We start from the raw sequence: 16,548 nt of genomic DNA, 5'->3' as shown, positions 1-16,548 counted from the left end.
AGCAGAGGTAAATCCCAATAATTATTTCGGGTTAGCAACTCGGCTGCCAGGTATATTGATTGGGAGGACTGGCAGACGCAGACGCGGACGCAGACGCAGATGCGCACTGGCAAAAAGGGCCGGGTCGCCGGGGTAGAGATACACCACGTCTAGTAAGACAACAAGCCAACCGGTTAGTGCGATTTCTAGCTAGTCTCTCTAAATGATGGAAGGCCCGGCGACGGTATAGAGTGCCCGCTCAAGTAGGGGTGGGACGTACAAGACTGAATATGTCCCACTCGTCTTGGCTTCTAGATGCGTATGTCCGTATAGCCGGGTTCCTATCTAGGGTCCGGGACTTGATGGCCTGACGGCGGCGAAATTAGTCAGGGTCAGTTCGACTGCTTGTCTCATTTGATTTTACTTACTAAGAGCCTAGAAGTGCAGTAAGTAGGCACTTGGTATGGAGTTGGCAACGAATGACATTAGGTAGGCGATTTTGGGTATCACGATGGTAAAGTCTGGTGGTTTTCGTGACTAACAAGCGAGCACAGTGTTTTCGTAATTGTCGTGGGGTTAGGTAAAGATGATGGATTATATCAGATTGAATTAGATTAGGTAAATACAATGTTGTCCCGTATTAGACAATGAAAAGATATGCAGCAAACATTCTAGTAACGAACGACTGGAATAGTGATCAAGCGGACTGTTGATGAAGAAATAGGTAAGAATTATGTAGAAAGAGAAAAGGGAGAAAGATAGATTTCAGAGTGGTGGTGGTGACAGGAACGTGGAGGTGTTTGTTTTCTATCTTTGGTGGCTTTCCATGTATGTACTTACAGGTCCAGAGACATTGTATGCAAGCTGCCAACCGAAGACAAGTACTAGGTAAAGAAACAGGTAAAAGTAACAGGGAACATCGTGGACCTATGATCGACACGAGATACACGAGATGGGAAAGAGAAACGGTCTGTCGGAGTTGACAAGTCAACTACGTAAACTCTAGTTCCCTAGTAGTTCCCAATTGACTAAATCGACATTTCCTAATGATTGGACCTTAAGTGAACAGCTGTTGCTGCCAAAAACAGAAAAACTGTCGGCTTAGGGCTGTTAGGTTGCGGGCCGGGTGACAGGGGTTGCACTGCCTTACGGGTCTCCGTCCGCTAAACTTAACTATATGCTCTACTGCATCTGTACCTACCTTCAATCCGCTTAGCGTTGGTTTCTTGTTTGAGCTCTACCTATAATCCATCATGTTTAGACTTAAGCCATCGTTCGCTGCACGCTACGTTACCAAGGAATCGGATCGTGCTCGCCTTTTGGTTAGGTACGTTATACCAATGATGATGTTTTTGCGTGTAAATACGCAGGTGGCAAATGTAGTGCCCAATGAGCCTCTAAGAAAAACTACTACTAGTTATGTATGTAGGTACTCGTCCTACGTCCGGCAAACTACCTACATCCTCAAGCCCCCCGCTACTACCGTATAGGTATATAAAACTAGCAGCACAGAAGATACCTACCTTCAGGTTGGTTGATGGATATCCGAACAACTCGAAGTTCTAAGCCCGTGTTAGTTTCACAACTCGAGGGGAGAGCAACGCATAGACCTAGGTGGCTTATGTGAAGGCGTCACCAACCGTATGATAATGTTCGACCAGATGCTTAAGCTACCTGATGCGAATGCCTGGGTTAATTGGAACGACTGTGCGATTAGAGATAGCGACATGATGTTGTCTTTTTAAGGTAGGTACTTGGGATGTAGGTACATCAATATTGGATAGGTATCTGCATATAAGTGACATTAGCGCTCCATAGTGTTAGCGTATAGTTCGTTGTTAGCGGCTACTTCCAGGAGTATAATTTGCATTTAATTGGACGGCAGCTACGTGCTATGCTATCCTTAGCAATACCTTACATCGATATGTCCAGCTGAAAACTCAATATGGGCTTTCCAAGTTTCTGGTAACTTTGCAATCTTCTCACAAGTTTTTTTTTTTATCAAATTCTTTATACGACCTTCTCAACATCTCGTACTTGCGCTGTGACGCTTCCGCAGTCCGATCATGGTTGAGCCTTGTAACACCGCTGCTCACGTTGAGTTATTTAATTCCACTGTCTCGCATGTCCACTGCTCTAGGAAGCAAGGCAGTCATTCATTACCCATCTACTTATCACCTGTTCGTCTACGAGAAGCATTGCCGTTAAACCCCCAGGTTCAGCCTGGTTTGGAATGAGGGGCCCCATTTACCACTATTCGGAATTTAGGCCACGATCGACAAGTTTTTTAATGGACAAAATAATAAATTTCATCCGGAGATGCCAAGATATTTCCCCATTTCGGGCACGTTACCGAAAAAAAAATCCATCCCTCACAATGCGACATACGCGATTCCATCTCTTCGGATCGGTGTTATCCTCTTTAACCGGCCGGAATAGCCGTTTGATCCCCCTATTCTTGCTCTGATTTACTGTTATTTTCTTTGATTGATTTTTGCTTCGGCCTCTCGGCTACCCTCCAACTCCGCAATTCGCCAAGCTTGTCAATTTTGGCCTACATGTACTTGCACGCAATGCAACCACGAGGTGGCAACAGACCCGGAACATCGAATATTGGGCATGGCTAGAAGCCGACAGTGCCATGCGTGAACCGTCAGCCTCTCCCAGCCAACAACGCGCAAGCAATCCACATGAGCTGCTACTCTATTTATTTACAGGAACTCAAAAGGCCTCACATTTAGATTGCTATGCGATATTTGTAGTCAATATTTTTCTAGAGCGCCATATTGGTTGTGCTTCGCGATGTCGTGATCTTCTGCAAGAGCGCTTGCATCACGTTGACCGCTTCAACGCCTAGCTCTAGCGAGATCTGACGACATCGGAAATATTTTAACTGTATGCGACCTACATACATACAGTATTACCTAGGGGTAACTCATAATTGAGCTAACGCTCGACTGTCAATGAGCTGGTTGAGTCGAATGATGGAGCGACTTCAGCAATTCCTGCATTGCTGCACTTGGCGGCAGCTGCATTTGCGGCGTCGGAAATCGTCTTCGCTACTGTGAGCCTCATCTCGTATTTCTATTTCTGGGTCCTTGGCCTCTCAGCCACAGGCGGCATTATCCCTGTCCACGACTAAAGGGAGAGCGGCTATTTGACGCCATATATGCACGTTTATGTACTGTGTTTCGTTAGCAGTCGTGTGAACATTGTATATCGATCACGCCAGGTTCTGGTCCGATCTGCACGCATATCGAGATTCGGTGCCATTGCTGCAAACGTTAATATCAAGACAGCCAAGGACTTTGATCTCAATGTAGATTTTATTTACAAACTACAACCTGCAGGAAGTCATTTGTCAACAGGTATTTCCCAAGTATCCGGCAATGCGCTTCCTACTCCAAGTACCGAACACCGCAGGACAGCCACTACATACCATGCAAGGCGAATGGCACAGGATTACCCCTTAACTCCACCAAATCGCAAGTTACGGTTCTTCCCGGGTCGGACTAAGATGCATCCAAACCTCACTCCCAGGCGCATAGTTCGCCAATCCTGTCAATGGCTTCCCCTTGAGGTCCGTAGCTACCGTTGATGCCTGATATTTTCGTCGGACCCAGTGGGTGGTTCGAAGCCATAACTCATTGGGTATCCTAAGACGCGAAGCTGTCCACTTATCGTTGGGTCGGTGCCCGAGTGGTAGCTCGTCCTCAGTGAGTAATTTGGTTTCAAGAATCCCTTCATTAACCCAAGCATTCCCTATAATAGACTCAGGAGGCAGTGCTCGACTTAGAAATTCTAAGGAGGAATTCACAGTCAGGTATACTGCTCGTCTCGGATTGACCATTGTTTTCATGAATATCGACATCCACTGCGGATACAGTACAGCGAAATCAGTCTGGGATAAATGCGTGGAACCCTTGATAGTCAACATCCAGCAGAAAGCACCCCCGTCTTTTGCTTCTCTGGCAATATCGCTTAATTTCTTGAAATTCTTTGGCCAATGCATGAATGCTTCGGAGTTGATGATTAGGAGAGGTTTATGCAACGATTGGTGAGAGATGTCTCCCGGTTTTGGTGTTGCTTGTCCCCACGCATCTAGCAGAATACCTTGACCAATATAGGAAAAGCGATCACTTTCACGAACGATTTCAACTGCTGTTGATCCACCAAAAGAATGCCCCATCGCTGTCACGTTTCCTAGCAGGAGCCTTCCTTCCCAGTCGGACCAATCGACACCTTCTAGCCCCTTTGAGCTTGATCCAACATTGCCTTTCTTTCTTAGATTATTCTCATAAATCCAAACCCCTTGCCCATTGTGAAGAAGCTCTAGAACATGATAGGCCTCTTCGATCTCAGACATCCGCATTTCGATTTGAGCGTATCTCAGTTCAGTGTCTACGCCTCCAGCATTATGTGGGGATGTGTCTTGGGCATTTTCTTGAGGGAAGATGTAATCGACCTTATAATATCCTTTTAGATTCGGGTCGTCAACTTTTAGATCAGAGGCCAACTTCCCACTCGGCGGAATATTGACATAGGAACGCGCACCGCTACCATCTCGGTGTTCTAAAGCAACGACAACGAAACCGTTACTAGCCAATTCTCCGCATATCGTACTATAACACGTCCGAGAACCTCCTAATCCATGGCTAAATAGGATAACTGGAAAATTGGGTATTTTCTCATTCCTTTCGGCCAGTGTACTTTGACTGCGAGCACTAGAAGATGAGCTAGGCGATGCGTCGGCGTAACGACGAGCAAGCTTGGCATTCCGGAAAGCCGGAAGCTTGGTAAACATGGTTGTAGCCGCAATATATGCGGTGACGGGCAAGTGTGGTACGCTGAAGAATTTCGCATACCCCTTACTGGTCAAGGCGCGCGGTCTTGGTAACCACGTGGCCTTAGATGGCTTCTTCCCCTTGTTGGATGTGTAGGACGAAGCGTCACAGGGATAGAAAATGGAGAAGAGGACTGTGTCCATCCGCAGCGCATGCATATGATTACGCTTGATGTGTGAAAACGTCCGCGGCTCGCGTACCGGCACCTCTATCTCCATCATACCCACGCTGTACGGGCCGGCATAATCTGGCAGCATGTGGAACAGGCGTTCCTTGAACATGCGTGGTGGACTCTGCCCTGGATTTTTCCGTCTATCGCCCTCATCTTGGGACTTCTCGGTCTCCATTCTAGCGTGTAAGTGAGTGTTGATTGGTACGCCGACGGCAACATACCCTCTGCAGTTTGATGGGAAGAGTGTCGTGTCAAATTTCAATTTATTGGCCTCAATATTAAGATTCTAACAAGGAAAACACCAGATACGAAATTTAATCGCAAAATCTACCAAAATTGAGAAGGAATCATGCCAACACAGAATAACTTTATACGATGAACGATGTACTCCGGACAGCGCGGACAATTAGCTCCGCCACGGCGGCACTGACGTCATATATTCGGACAAGACCAGTAACCTTACGTGAAAATTCAGGAAGCCGCGTCTTGTCTCATGATTTTAATTCTGACGAACTGTAAAGAGACAACGATTCGATATCCATCCTGCTTTTTTCTTGGAAAGAGGACAGCACTCATCTCACAACTCTTGCAATTCGCGGGTAGTTTGGGCCCAGTCTACAAGATATCATTGGTCGGAACTTCCAAGTTTTTCCTTCTACCGTATCGTACTCATGCATTGCTGGTGCATGGAGTATCGTGAACTACCTACCCAATTCGACTGGTGCAACGATCGTTCCTGCGTCTATGTATTTGATGTGCCTGGCTAGCCAAACGCTAGTTACTACCTATTATTACGTCCTCTTTAAGTTTAAGTTTACAGGAAGCAACGTCGACGTCGTGCTCTAAAACCCGGCTTCGTGTTCGTCCAATTCAATTAGGAGAGCATGTGATGAACTAATTCTTTTATTCAGCTCATATCAAAATATAATATGATCTTAAATCTTGACTTATTCACTATCTCAATCGACTATTTGGCAAATACTCATTAATACTAGGGATTATGAATACCCAATCCAAACCTGAAAAGGGGTTAAAACAATCTATTTCACATGAAAAACCAAGGGCGAAAGCTTCTTTCAGTCTGTCTGGCGCCTCTCGCTTAGCAAAACCACCTTGCGGCTGGATAAATCCTCCTCGATGCAACGCCATTCGCTCCCGCATTCCTTTCCCCAGATCCTCATACCAGGTAGCCTGGTAAAGAGAAGCCTTGGAGAAAAGAAAAAGTACCGTACCAAGGTATACCATACTCCGGATCTGCATTTTAACCTGCAACCACACCTATCAATCTGTAGGTATATGAAAAAGAGAGAGAGAGAGAGAAAATTAGACGAGTCGTTTCGTCAATCGGCAGGCTGATGTCGCCAATCATCGTGTAACCAATCGCAGAAACCAATATGCGGCTCTTCTACCTCCAGCTCCTCTCCCTCTCACGTGGGATTCGTGAACGAATCACCCGACGCCAAGAGCCAGATCTCCCATATCGACTTGTATTCAACTCTGACTAGGTACCTACCTAGATAGTTATGTGAACAGGCATGCGCTAGTGTTAGCTGGCCATATGTGTATATGGAATCGCGGGATCCGACTCCAGGCACTCGTCGGTCACACGTCGGCATGTAGCCCGGGTGTCGGTTTTAGCCGGCGTGGCTAGCTAGGTGTTTACTTGGATTTTGAGATACTTATTAGCTAACAAGCAAGCAGGTATCTAATTGCTGCTGCAAGGATGGCGTGCAGTCGCGCAAGGTCCGCGTGTGTGACAATGGGAAAGCAGATTCATTTTTCTGACTCAGAAACCCCGTCTTATTATGAGATCTCTTAGCAAGCAGACAAGCGAGCTCACTAGAAAGGAGCCTTTTTCTCACACTCTCTCCGGAAGAAGCGCCTCGTTCCACGGCATATATTGCATTTTGCCCGTGTTTCCTGCGAAGGGCCCGAAGCCCGGAGCGCGCAGCCAGCTGAGCCGGAATCTCGCGATTTTGGGAGAATGAACCCAAAGACGTCTTTAGGGCTGGACAAATTACGAGGTATCTCGTTTACTGGTACGCTTAAGGGCTATTAGGTGCTATGATCGCGTTCATCGATGCTAAGAAAAGAGACCCGGAAATTGTCGATGGCGCGCCGCCATTGCGCGTGCGTAAGCAGTAAGCATAAACCTCTGCCGCTTAGAGGTACCTAGCAGTGAGGACAATGAGGGGGCTGGGCAGCTCGCCTCGTGTCCGAAAGCTCCCGCCTTGGCCTACGATGGTTCTAGACCGAGCGCTCTGTCGGAGATGTTTATCGATGGCTTGCGTCCGTGTCCTGTTCCATCGAGTACGTAAAAGCAATGCTTTGCACTTAAGGATTCCTTATTCTCCTATCCTTTCGCATCGTCTACTGTGCTGGTGCTGCGAGGACGTCTGTCCGCGGCCCAGGAAGCGAGATTACGCTGACGCGTGCTGTCGACCTTAGATTGCTGTGTCGGCTGGATGGTTCTACGCACGAAGTCTGGAAGTATGCTGTGCTCTAACGCCACACGTGCTTAAGTATAGTGACGAGTCGTGGATATGCGAGTAAGACAGCCATGCGTTGCTAGTCCTGCTATCATGACGACTTTGTGTTCCCAAGTGTGCTTTCGCAAAGAGCATCGCGAATTGCGTACTTGCTTTTGATGAGGCCGAGAATGTTCTCTGTCAACTTCGGTGTAGAGGGGTGGGGGGAAGGGGCGCCAGCGTGGCCAAATTCAATCTACACGGATCAAGGGTGCCGAGGAATTTGAGATGATGTCCTCGCATGAAGACATGACAATGGCGCCGCTTTTGTCACCACACTCAAAGACGCCAGTGAAATAATTTGTCACTCGGGGATAGATCATTATAGTAGGTTAGTGAGTGGTATCGCAAGGAAAGAGGGCATACCTCAAACCTTGACGAACGCCGAGACCATAGCAACTTGGATCACCAACTGCACAGAACGAAAAACAAATGTCATGAACTTATTCCCGCGCTTAATCCAGTATCATGTTAACTAGAGTACGCTCGGGTGGACTACCCAGATATTCGCATTTGCTCGCAAACAGGCCCAGTCCATCTCTTCCACAGTAGAATTCGTCTATCGGTCTAGGCAACTCGCAGTAGCAAGAACAAAGCTGACGCCTTCGTCTTCGCCTCCGCTTTCGCGCCAACATGAACATCAGTTAGTCTATAACCGCACGCCCGCTCGCCAAACGCTTAAAACTTGTAAACTTGATCTTTCGAGTAGCCCAGCTCCTTAAGGACACCAGACAGCTCACCCTGGTCCGTCGGGCTGACCTTGGTGCCGGAAATAGCCTTGTACAGGCCCGGGGGACCGCAGACGAAGACCTTGATATTCCCGCTGTTAGGTTCGGGCAGGACGGTCTTGAGCAGGTCCTTGGTAATGTAGCCCTTGGCGCCGGTCCACTCCTTAGGCGGGTTGTCGAGCACGTAGAAGGCGCGGAAGCGCTGCGGGTACGTGTTCTCGAGGCGCTCGAACTCCTTCTTCAGCAGGATGTCCTCCTCGGACACGTTGCCGAAGACGAGCGTCACCTTGGTCTTGTCCTCCGGGTTCTTGAAGATGGCGCGCGCGAGCTGGTACATGGGCGTGATGCCCGTGCCGCCGGCGACCAGCGCGATGTGCTCGTGCTTGTTGGGCGACCACGGGTACTTGGGCAGCGGCCCCTTGAAGTCGAGGCGCTGGCCCGGCACCATGTCGTGCAGGTGCGTCGACATAGGACCGTTGGGGTACTTCTTGACGACGAGCTCGATGTGGCCCTTGGTGTCTGTAGAACCCCGCATTAGCCACAGAATCTTCGCAATTGTTGAAGAGACAACATACCCTCGTCGCTCGTAGGAGTGTATGGCCGTACGACTGGCTTTTGCCCTTCATATTGGTATTTCGTTAGAAGCGCGCTGGCCACGGCCATACCCGAAACCTGGTCCTCCTCTGGCAGTTGGAAGATGAACTTCTTCGTGTTGTGGTTGACGACCTCGACATCTTTCAGTAGTAGGGAGATGAAACCCTGGTCGCCGCCTGTGAATGCCTTTTTCGGTGGGCCGCTCACGGCTTCCTTGGCCTTAGCCGCAGCCGAATCTACCTTGGGTGACCCCGCGAGGAAGTAGTAGCCAGCACCCGCAACGCCGACAGCGCCCAGGCCATAGAGGAGGGTGTTGGAGGAGCCGCCTTTCGCAGGCTCGGTAGCGTAGGAGCGCGATAGGAGATTCTAGAGTTCAAAAGGTATCTGTTAGCTTCCAATTGGACACAATTGAGAGATTTGTGTGATTTCTAAGCTCCAACCGAAGCTCAAGCTCGGAGGTCCGAAAACTGTTGTGCGATGAAACTTACTCGCTTTAGCGGGTGGGCCGCGCGAATTGCTGATCTGGCGAACATGTTGTGTATAGGGCTGAGGGAGAATGAGCGACAGCGATGTCTCAGGGGTTCAATTGGGCGGAAAACGAAAGACTTCGAGATCCGAAAGTTTGATAAATAAAGAAATAGTCTAAAAGATGCTAAGGTCGGACGAGCTTCTAAAGACCGATGGCACGATCCTGGAGGATGACGTCATCACGTGATATGGTGTGAGATTCGGCATGGGAACGCAAACGAGATCAGAGTTGCTTACCAATATGGCTTTGCGTTGCATAAACAGATTCGTTTTCGGTGCCGAACAAAAAAGTGATACCCCTTACTTCAACTCAACAACATATAATTCGAATTGGTGGACGTGATTTTGATCGTAGACACGGATATATCAATACGGCAAATTACACAACACATACTTCACATTGTACGAGCTGTACCTGCTGATATTTCTCTTTCGAAGGCTTGTAAAATTGCTTCTTAGGCCCACCCCTGAAAATCCATATATTACCCCTCTACGCTGAGATGTTTCTTCCACACATTTTACACGTGAGATATTCCTTCTATTTCTTATATTGATCTATAGTCTTCGTATTAAGAATATGATACTCCTATATCGAAGAGCCTTATCTTTTTATCATCATTCTCATTGGAATTTTCACGCAACTTCCCGATATGGAATACGGTAAATCTCAAGACCAAGTTCCACCAGTCATGGATCCTCTCGGTACGAGTCTTGACAGTGAATCCCCGCCTGATACGGGTATGGTAGTCCGGGAAAATGCTACATACATAGCCAGATGATTCCGAACGGCATTCTCCAATGTTGTTTATTCACGAATTGGAGTTCGAGCTGAGAATTCGCTGTTGCCTTTTATAGTAACGTACTTGTGTATCTTTACAACTGCAATGACAACGATAGGGTATTCTATACAAGGCCGACGGTGGACTTTATTCCTTGTCGGGGTTGTGAGTTGGCTATCGACGGTAGTGCGTAGTCAGGCTCCGCCTACAGCATATTTACAAACACCATCTACCAACCAACTTGAATGGCACGCGCTGGAATACTACGCGTTCGTACACTTTGGCCCTAATACGTTCACGGATGAAGAATGGGGGACCAGTCAGAGTACGCCTGACGTATTTGCGCCGACGGCATTGGACACAGATCAATGGGCTAAGTCGTTCGCGGACGCCGGTATGGCCGGAATGATCCTGACGGCTAAACATCACGACGGCATGGCGCTATGGGATACAAATACCACAACGTACAAGGTCGGCAACGGGAAGTGGGCAAAAGATCGTGTTGCTCAAGGCCTCAGCGCCGATGTGGTACAAATGGCAGCCGCTTCCGCAAAGAAGTACGGTATTAAATTCGGCATCTACTTATCGCCGTGGGATATTCATCGTGACCCCGCCATGCCGAAACCAAACTTAACCGGCACAATATATGACGAACCGCAGATTTTTGGAGATGATACTCCGGGAGACTATAATGAGTTTTATGCTCAGCAGTTAACAGAGTTGGTGACGATGAAGCTCAGTGACGGCTCGTCCATTGAGGTATCGGAGTTATGGCTTGATGGGAACAGCGGGTCTGATACTGTGCAAACGTTTAACTGGACGGATTTCCGCAACATCATCCGCGAGTACCAGCCAGGCGCGATCATGTGGGGACACCAGGGTGTTGACGCGCGATGGGTAGGCAACGAGGATGGCGTGACCGTGATGACGAATTGGCATACCATCAGTCGGACACAAGATGAACCGCACTACTCAGGAGATGAGCTTGAGACCGGGGTTCGTGACGGGACTTACTGGACGCCGGCGGAAGCAGATGCGCGCTTACGAGACGGCTGGTTTTATCATTCTAACGAGAGCCCCAAGTCGGCTGACACGTTGATGAATATGTACACGCAGTCAGTGGGTCGAAGCGTCAACCTTTTGCTCGACGTCCCTCCGGATACGACTGGGCAAATCGTCGAAGGTGATGCGGATATATTGCTGCAATTCAAGTCTCGACGTGACGCGTTTCTGAACCGCACAATACTCACTCCCGGGCTTTCGGTAAACGCAAGCAGCGTCCGCGACGGGAATTTTGCGCTTTACGGTCCGGCCAACGTGCTCGACGGCAATAAGGATACGTACTGGGCTATAAACGACAATGAGACGATCAGCTCGCTTGAAGTGGACTTGGACGGTACCTACAATGTCGATGCGTTCCTTACGCAGGAGTATATCGCCTTGGGACAGAGGATAGGGGGATACACAATTGATGCTATTGTAAACGGCACGTACCAAACTCTTCTCACGGGAACATCGTTAGGATATAAGCGTATTGATGGTTTAAGCGCCTCCGTTGAGACAAACAGGATACGTTTCCGCATCACGCAAGCGAATGCTACACCCCTGGTTAACAGCTTTCAGGTACTCGGGGAGCGAAGTATATAGTCCAATCCAATCACGGTAAAGCTGGAAGTATTATGCTAGAGTGAGGATTGGTTATCGAATATTCTTCCCTGCTGATACTGCTGTATCGTGGCTGAGTTACAAGTGAAACCGAGGGGGTTATGTCAGATATGTACAGCCACAGACGCTGATCATGTGACTGACAGCTGATTACATAACTAACGTTCTTCGCTCGAAAGAATGGAAGCTGAATCTTCTGAATTGATAATGAACTCGCTCTGATAAGTTACCTAGGTGGATGTCTACGGCTATGTGCTCCAGATACTTAATTGGATAGACTTACACCCATGAGCCATGGCGTTAATCTAGTAATTTCAGCGTTTGGCTGGTACTCACGTGCCCACAGCCTCGTTGCTACAACTTTCAAATTAAGATATTTCTGCCTAACGGCGAAGTTCTCATCCCCTAACGAACTTGAATACTAATCGGTATTGGAAACTGCATATCGTGTCGTTATGTACTTCTGGCCTACGTATTAACCTTGCTTTATCCATCCCCACCCGACCTACCCAGGTACCTAATCATTTCGCAATGCGTCTTCTAAATGTTAACGACCTACAACTCGTCGATTTCCAAGGCCAAGATATACCTCGGTATGCCATTCTATCCCACACTTGGGGAGAAGATGAGGTTACTTTTGAGGACTTGTCAAAGAATAATTACCGGCACAAACATGGTTTCTCGAAGATCGAGGGATGCAGGAAATTGACGAAGCATGACAGACTTGAATGGTTCTGGGTTGATACATGCTGCATTGATAAATCCAGTAGCGCTGAGCTTTCGGAGGCCATTAATTCGATGTACGCCTGGTATCAGCGGGCTGAATATTGTTATGTCTACCTCGTCGATGTTCCCACCGTCCCCTACCCAGGTCCTTTTGATAGCTTGGCTTTTCAAAATAGTCGCTGGTTCACGAGGGGCTGGACCTTGCAAGAGCTTCTAGCGCCGACATTCCTCATATTTTACGATGCTTCGTGGGGACTCATTTCGTACCGATGTAGTTCGGTTGATTTGATTAGCGAAATCACAGGCATTGACGCTAATATTCTTGAGTCCCCTTATCGTATAAAAGAGGCGAGCATAGCTTTAAAGCTTTCCTGGGCTTCACAACGACAGACTTCAAGGGAGGAAGATATGGCGTATTGTTTGATGGGGCTGCTAGATGTGAATATGCCACTTCTATATGGAGAAGGCGGTGCCAGGGCATTCCATAGGCTTCAGAAAGAGCTCATGAATGATCAATATGATCATACCATCCTAGCCTGGGGATTGTGCTCTAAAAAGTCTCTACTATACCGACTCGATGACATACATCTTCTAGCTCCCTCGCCTGCTTTCTTTGGCAAGTGGAATGTACACATGCGACATATCTCGCCAGAAAGTACGCATTATTTTTTGACAAATCTAGGCTTGCACATCTCACTTCCAATCATATTCTTAGGGGAGAAATATGCGTTAGGGTTATTGGAATGCAAAGATGAAACAGATAGCTATCGAGTCGCCTTGCCATTGTACATAAACCATCACGAAGGCGCTTTGCCAATCGGGAAAAAGGTTCGGAACATCTCACCACTTATGGTTCCACCATCAGCGAGGCAACACGCACACCTCACCACTATTTACCTACAAGGTTGTCAAAAAGAATGGTTTGGTGTTTTATCCACCAATGTTGTTTGGAGCACTCTATTAATCAACGGCTACAAGCTTGCCGATTACTTCCCGCCCTCTGAAAAAGACCGAGTTTCTTCCTCCAGCGGAGAATTCCGTGGTGTTTATGGTAGTTTCCTGCTGCGATTCCGTCATAAATACCTCGACGATATACTTATCATGGGCCGTCAACGTCCCAACGACATAGGCTCACTGATTAAAAATGGTATACGAATATTCGAAGGGTATGCTGCCATTGCTACCTTTCCAAACCCTGGCAAGCAGGAAGGGAAGCAGCAATCACGTCCGCTTACGTCCTGGGAGCTACTATCACAACCCGATTTCGACAAGATCGATTTTGAACGCATTGAAAAATCATTCCAGTGGAGCTCATCAGTGACTATTGTTTTGAATCACCTTGAGGATCTTGGTACTGGCTGTAACAGGAAGGCTCGATTCATATTGAGTAGGTCAGGTGGAGATCAGCCACATCAACACACCTTGTCTGTGGAGCCTGCCCCAATTCTGGAGACAAACTCAAGAGATTCTTCATCGAAACCAAGCCATTAGCTATCCCTTTGACTGGCGTAAGACTTCAGTTTCCACAAAATCGGTAACTAGACATTGGAGATAGCGTAGGCCTATTGAACCTATGGACGATGAGGCTCTTACAGTGATATTCAGAAGGGCCTATCCAACCAGAAGCAAAATTTGCAAGTGCCAGTGGAACTCGGGGCCTTCTGGCAGTACAGTTACTAATTGCGGTGGAGCTGTAGTCTTATGCTAGTCAAAGGGATAAAATGCCATGACACGTGTTTTATGAAGCGTTGGATAAGGTGATACTTAAGTTAGGTATGATGTTATTCGTGCCAACATGTCTTTCTTTCGAGTTGATACGGGGGTGTCAAGGGGAGAGTGTTACAGTTATTTCTTTTTTTAATAGTGTATATCGCATGACTTCATCCAAAATAAACTCCACGACTGTGATACAGGAAGGTTGGTACCTAATAAATGAGGCAAGGAAGTAAATGTTTGAAAGGGCCTGTAGCTGTGCGTATACCAGGTGTTGACGAATACAAGTGAATTGATCTAATGGTTCTGGATGATGACCTTGGGAAGAATGAGTCATCAATATAACCCCCCTACTGTAGATAGCGTCTCAGTCTACATGGGGCGGATATTTCAATTCCCAGATCGCATATCCAAGTTGAAACTTGGCCTTTTCTTTGGGAAGTTCTGATTTGGTCTTGCTAGATACAACTAGGCACTTTCCGGGATGGAAATAGGGGGTTACTACGAGACAAGTAGGTATCTAGGTATCTTAGGGCAAGTGGCAAATTTGACTAGTATGTGGGAAAACCCCCTATAACCCGGTATTGGGAATCCTTACATCTCAGAAGACAAACCTTTAATTACGGTGGGACAACCAATTCTACAATGATGAAATCCAGATGAAATCAGCCAATGCATCTTAGAAAAGTAGTCATACCGAATCTCCCTGCAGATGTGACACGTCTAAGACTCGAAGACGGGAACTTGATCATAGTCTGGCCTATCATATCAACGAAACGAACGTAATGTGGAAACAGAGGAGAGTAGAGTCAAGCGGACGGGCTCATCCCTTCCCAATTAAAAGACCTTTTTGCAACAGTCCGTTGACTCGCACACTAGTTCGTAGGATACTGCCAAATTCAAGTTAAAGGGAAGCGAGACGGGATATTTGGGAGGTCGAGAGTTGGGTTAACGGAGCCACCACCAACCCTAACGAGAGCGGGATTGATACCAAGCAAAAAACAGTGCGAACGCCAGTTTTCCAGCAAGTGAGCTGGGGTCCCCGCCACGGGAGCATACTCAGGTTCACCAACATGAACTCTATCACTCCTCCTTCTCCCCTCATCACTATATACTGGCCACAGACCCACCTCGATCTCCTTCTCCCTATGGTCGACATCCTCCTCTAACAACTCGGACCCAAGTGCCCATGTCTCCTTTCGAGAAAACAAGTCACTTCGCCAGGTTTCCCCAAACAAGCGGAGGTAACAAGCACCATCGGTCCCATCCGGTGGCATGAACTTTGTTTTCAATTGACCATCATGACTGGAGCTAGATGGCATGATCACTGGTGGTGCCTCGGACTCCAATGACTCTTGTCTTGGCCACTGGGTTTCAGTTATTGTTGTGGTAGGCGTGTCAAGCGCGTCCGAAGTGTAAATAGAAGAAGTAGACTCTTCGTCGTCTTTTGGGGGGACAATCGGAGGGGAGCCCCAGGGGTTGTAGGTTAGAGCTTCTTGGTCCGTGGAATCAGACGGACCATTTGCTAATGTCAGACGGATCTCCATTGTATCAGACCTAATACACTTAAGGACCTTGGATTCACATTTACGAACGGGTATTGTGTCGGCATGGCATTAATGAGTTGGTCCAGAGCGGAGTAAAGTTCCCTTGCACGGACCAGTTGAATGGCAGTATTGACTTACGTAATATTGCTGATTACCTAAGGTAGGCACATTAGGTAGCAGTAACCGTAACCACACCTCAAAAATTCCGTAGAGACACCTCAAAATCCCATTCGGGTTTAGTGCCACCCCACTACCTACACTAATTTAACAGTGCTTTTGTCCCATAAATAAGTAAATCCATTTTTAGACTAGCTTCAAAGCTATGACACTAACTCATTGGCTATCCTTTAGCTCCACCTCATTAACTCACCATTCATTGGCTGAAAAACGCAAACCTCGAATTACTTAAGCAACATTACATAAGCCAAACAGCAGCCCCGCGCTTAAGTCACTGACACTTCGTAAAATCTGAATAGGCCTTATTCAAAAGGTCTTGAAGAACTTATGCATATATTAATTTGAAGTGCTCGGTTCAAGGAATAGAATGATATACATCTCATCCAGATGCATCAGCTCTGCCTTGTGTTATCAGTGTTTAAAGTAAATAAGTAGTACCTCCCAGTGGCACGTGACACCCCTCAACCCCAATGCACTTGCTTACTCATCCATATGGATTTTTCATGATATCTCATCCATCACACGTTTAATACAGGTGCAACCTGGATTAATCGATTCCTCTCGTTAA

At 47.4% G+C, this 16,548-nt stretch overlaps 6 protein-coding genes across 6 annotated transcripts; 2 read left to right on the top strand and 4 right to left on the bottom strand.

Annotated features, from left to right (window-relative positions):
- Window positions 1-3,152: 3,152 nt before the first annotated feature.
- On the bottom strand, window positions 3,153-5,329 carry F4807DRAFT_85297 (platelet-activating factor acetylhydrolase). The gene has a single exon (XM_048003567.1). The coding sequence runs from the start codon at window positions 5,168-5,170 to the stop codon at window positions 3,470-3,472; it is 1,701 nt and encodes a 566-aa protein (XP_047854184.1). The 5' UTR covers window positions 5,171-5,329; the 3' UTR covers window positions 3,153-3,469.
- Window positions 5,330-5,822: 493 nt separating this feature from the next.
- F4807DRAFT_85408 (uncharacterized protein) lies at window positions 5,823-6,339 on the bottom strand. Its single transcript, XM_048003570.1, has one exon. The coding sequence runs from the start codon at window positions 6,253-6,255 to the stop codon at window positions 5,950-5,952; it is 306 nt and encodes a 101-aa protein (XP_047854183.1). The 5' UTR covers window positions 6,256-6,339; the 3' UTR covers window positions 5,823-5,949.
- Window positions 6,340-8,201: 1,862 nt separating this feature from the next.
- Window positions 8,202-9,378, bottom strand: F4807DRAFT_460410 (ferredoxin reductase-like protein; the record flags this gene model as incomplete). Its single annotated transcript, XM_048001521.1, has 3 exons — window positions 8,202-8,770; window positions 8,827-9,211; window positions 9,334-9,378. 3 exons carry the CDS (start codon window positions 9,376-9,378, stop codon window positions 8,202-8,204), a joined length of 999 nt encoding a protein of 332 aa, XP_047854182.1.
- A 163-nt stretch (window positions 9,379-9,541) lies between these two features.
- On the top strand, window positions 9,542-12,192 carry F4807DRAFT_85414 (carbohydrate-binding module family 32 protein). The gene has a single exon (XM_048003571.1). It carries the CDS (start codon window positions 10,258-10,260, stop codon window positions 11,797-11,799), a length of 1,542 nt encoding a protein of 513 aa, XP_047854181.1. The 5' UTR covers window positions 9,542-10,257; the 3' UTR covers window positions 11,800-12,192.
- Window position 12,193: 1 nt separating this feature from the next.
- F4807DRAFT_85362 (HET-domain-containing protein) lies at window positions 12,194-14,594 on the top strand. Its single transcript, XM_048003569.1, has one exon. It carries the CDS (start codon window positions 12,349-12,351, stop codon window positions 14,032-14,034), a length of 1,686 nt encoding a protein of 561 aa, XP_047854180.1. The 5' UTR covers window positions 12,194-12,348; the 3' UTR covers window positions 14,035-14,594.
- Window positions 14,595-15,886, bottom strand: F4807DRAFT_85361 (uncharacterized protein). Its single transcript, XM_048003568.1, has one exon. It carries the CDS (start codon window positions 15,801-15,803, stop codon window positions 15,156-15,158), a length of 648 nt encoding a protein of 215 aa, XP_047854179.1. The 5' UTR covers window positions 15,804-15,886; the 3' UTR covers window positions 14,595-15,155.
- Between the last annotated feature and the right edge of the window lie 662 nt (window positions 15,887-16,548).

Source organism: Annulohypoxylon truncatum, assembly GCF_022578515.1.
Source record: "Annulohypoxylon truncatum strain CBS 140777 unplaced genomic scaffold F4807scaffold_16, whole genome shotgun sequence".
In the NCBI taxonomy this organism is placed as follows: Eukaryota; Fungi; Ascomycota; class Sordariomycetes; order Xylariales; family Hypoxylaceae; genus Annulohypoxylon; species Annulohypoxylon truncatum.
The sequence above is the reverse complement of the archived record's forward strand: the minus strand, read 5'-3'. Positions and strand labels throughout refer to the sequence as shown.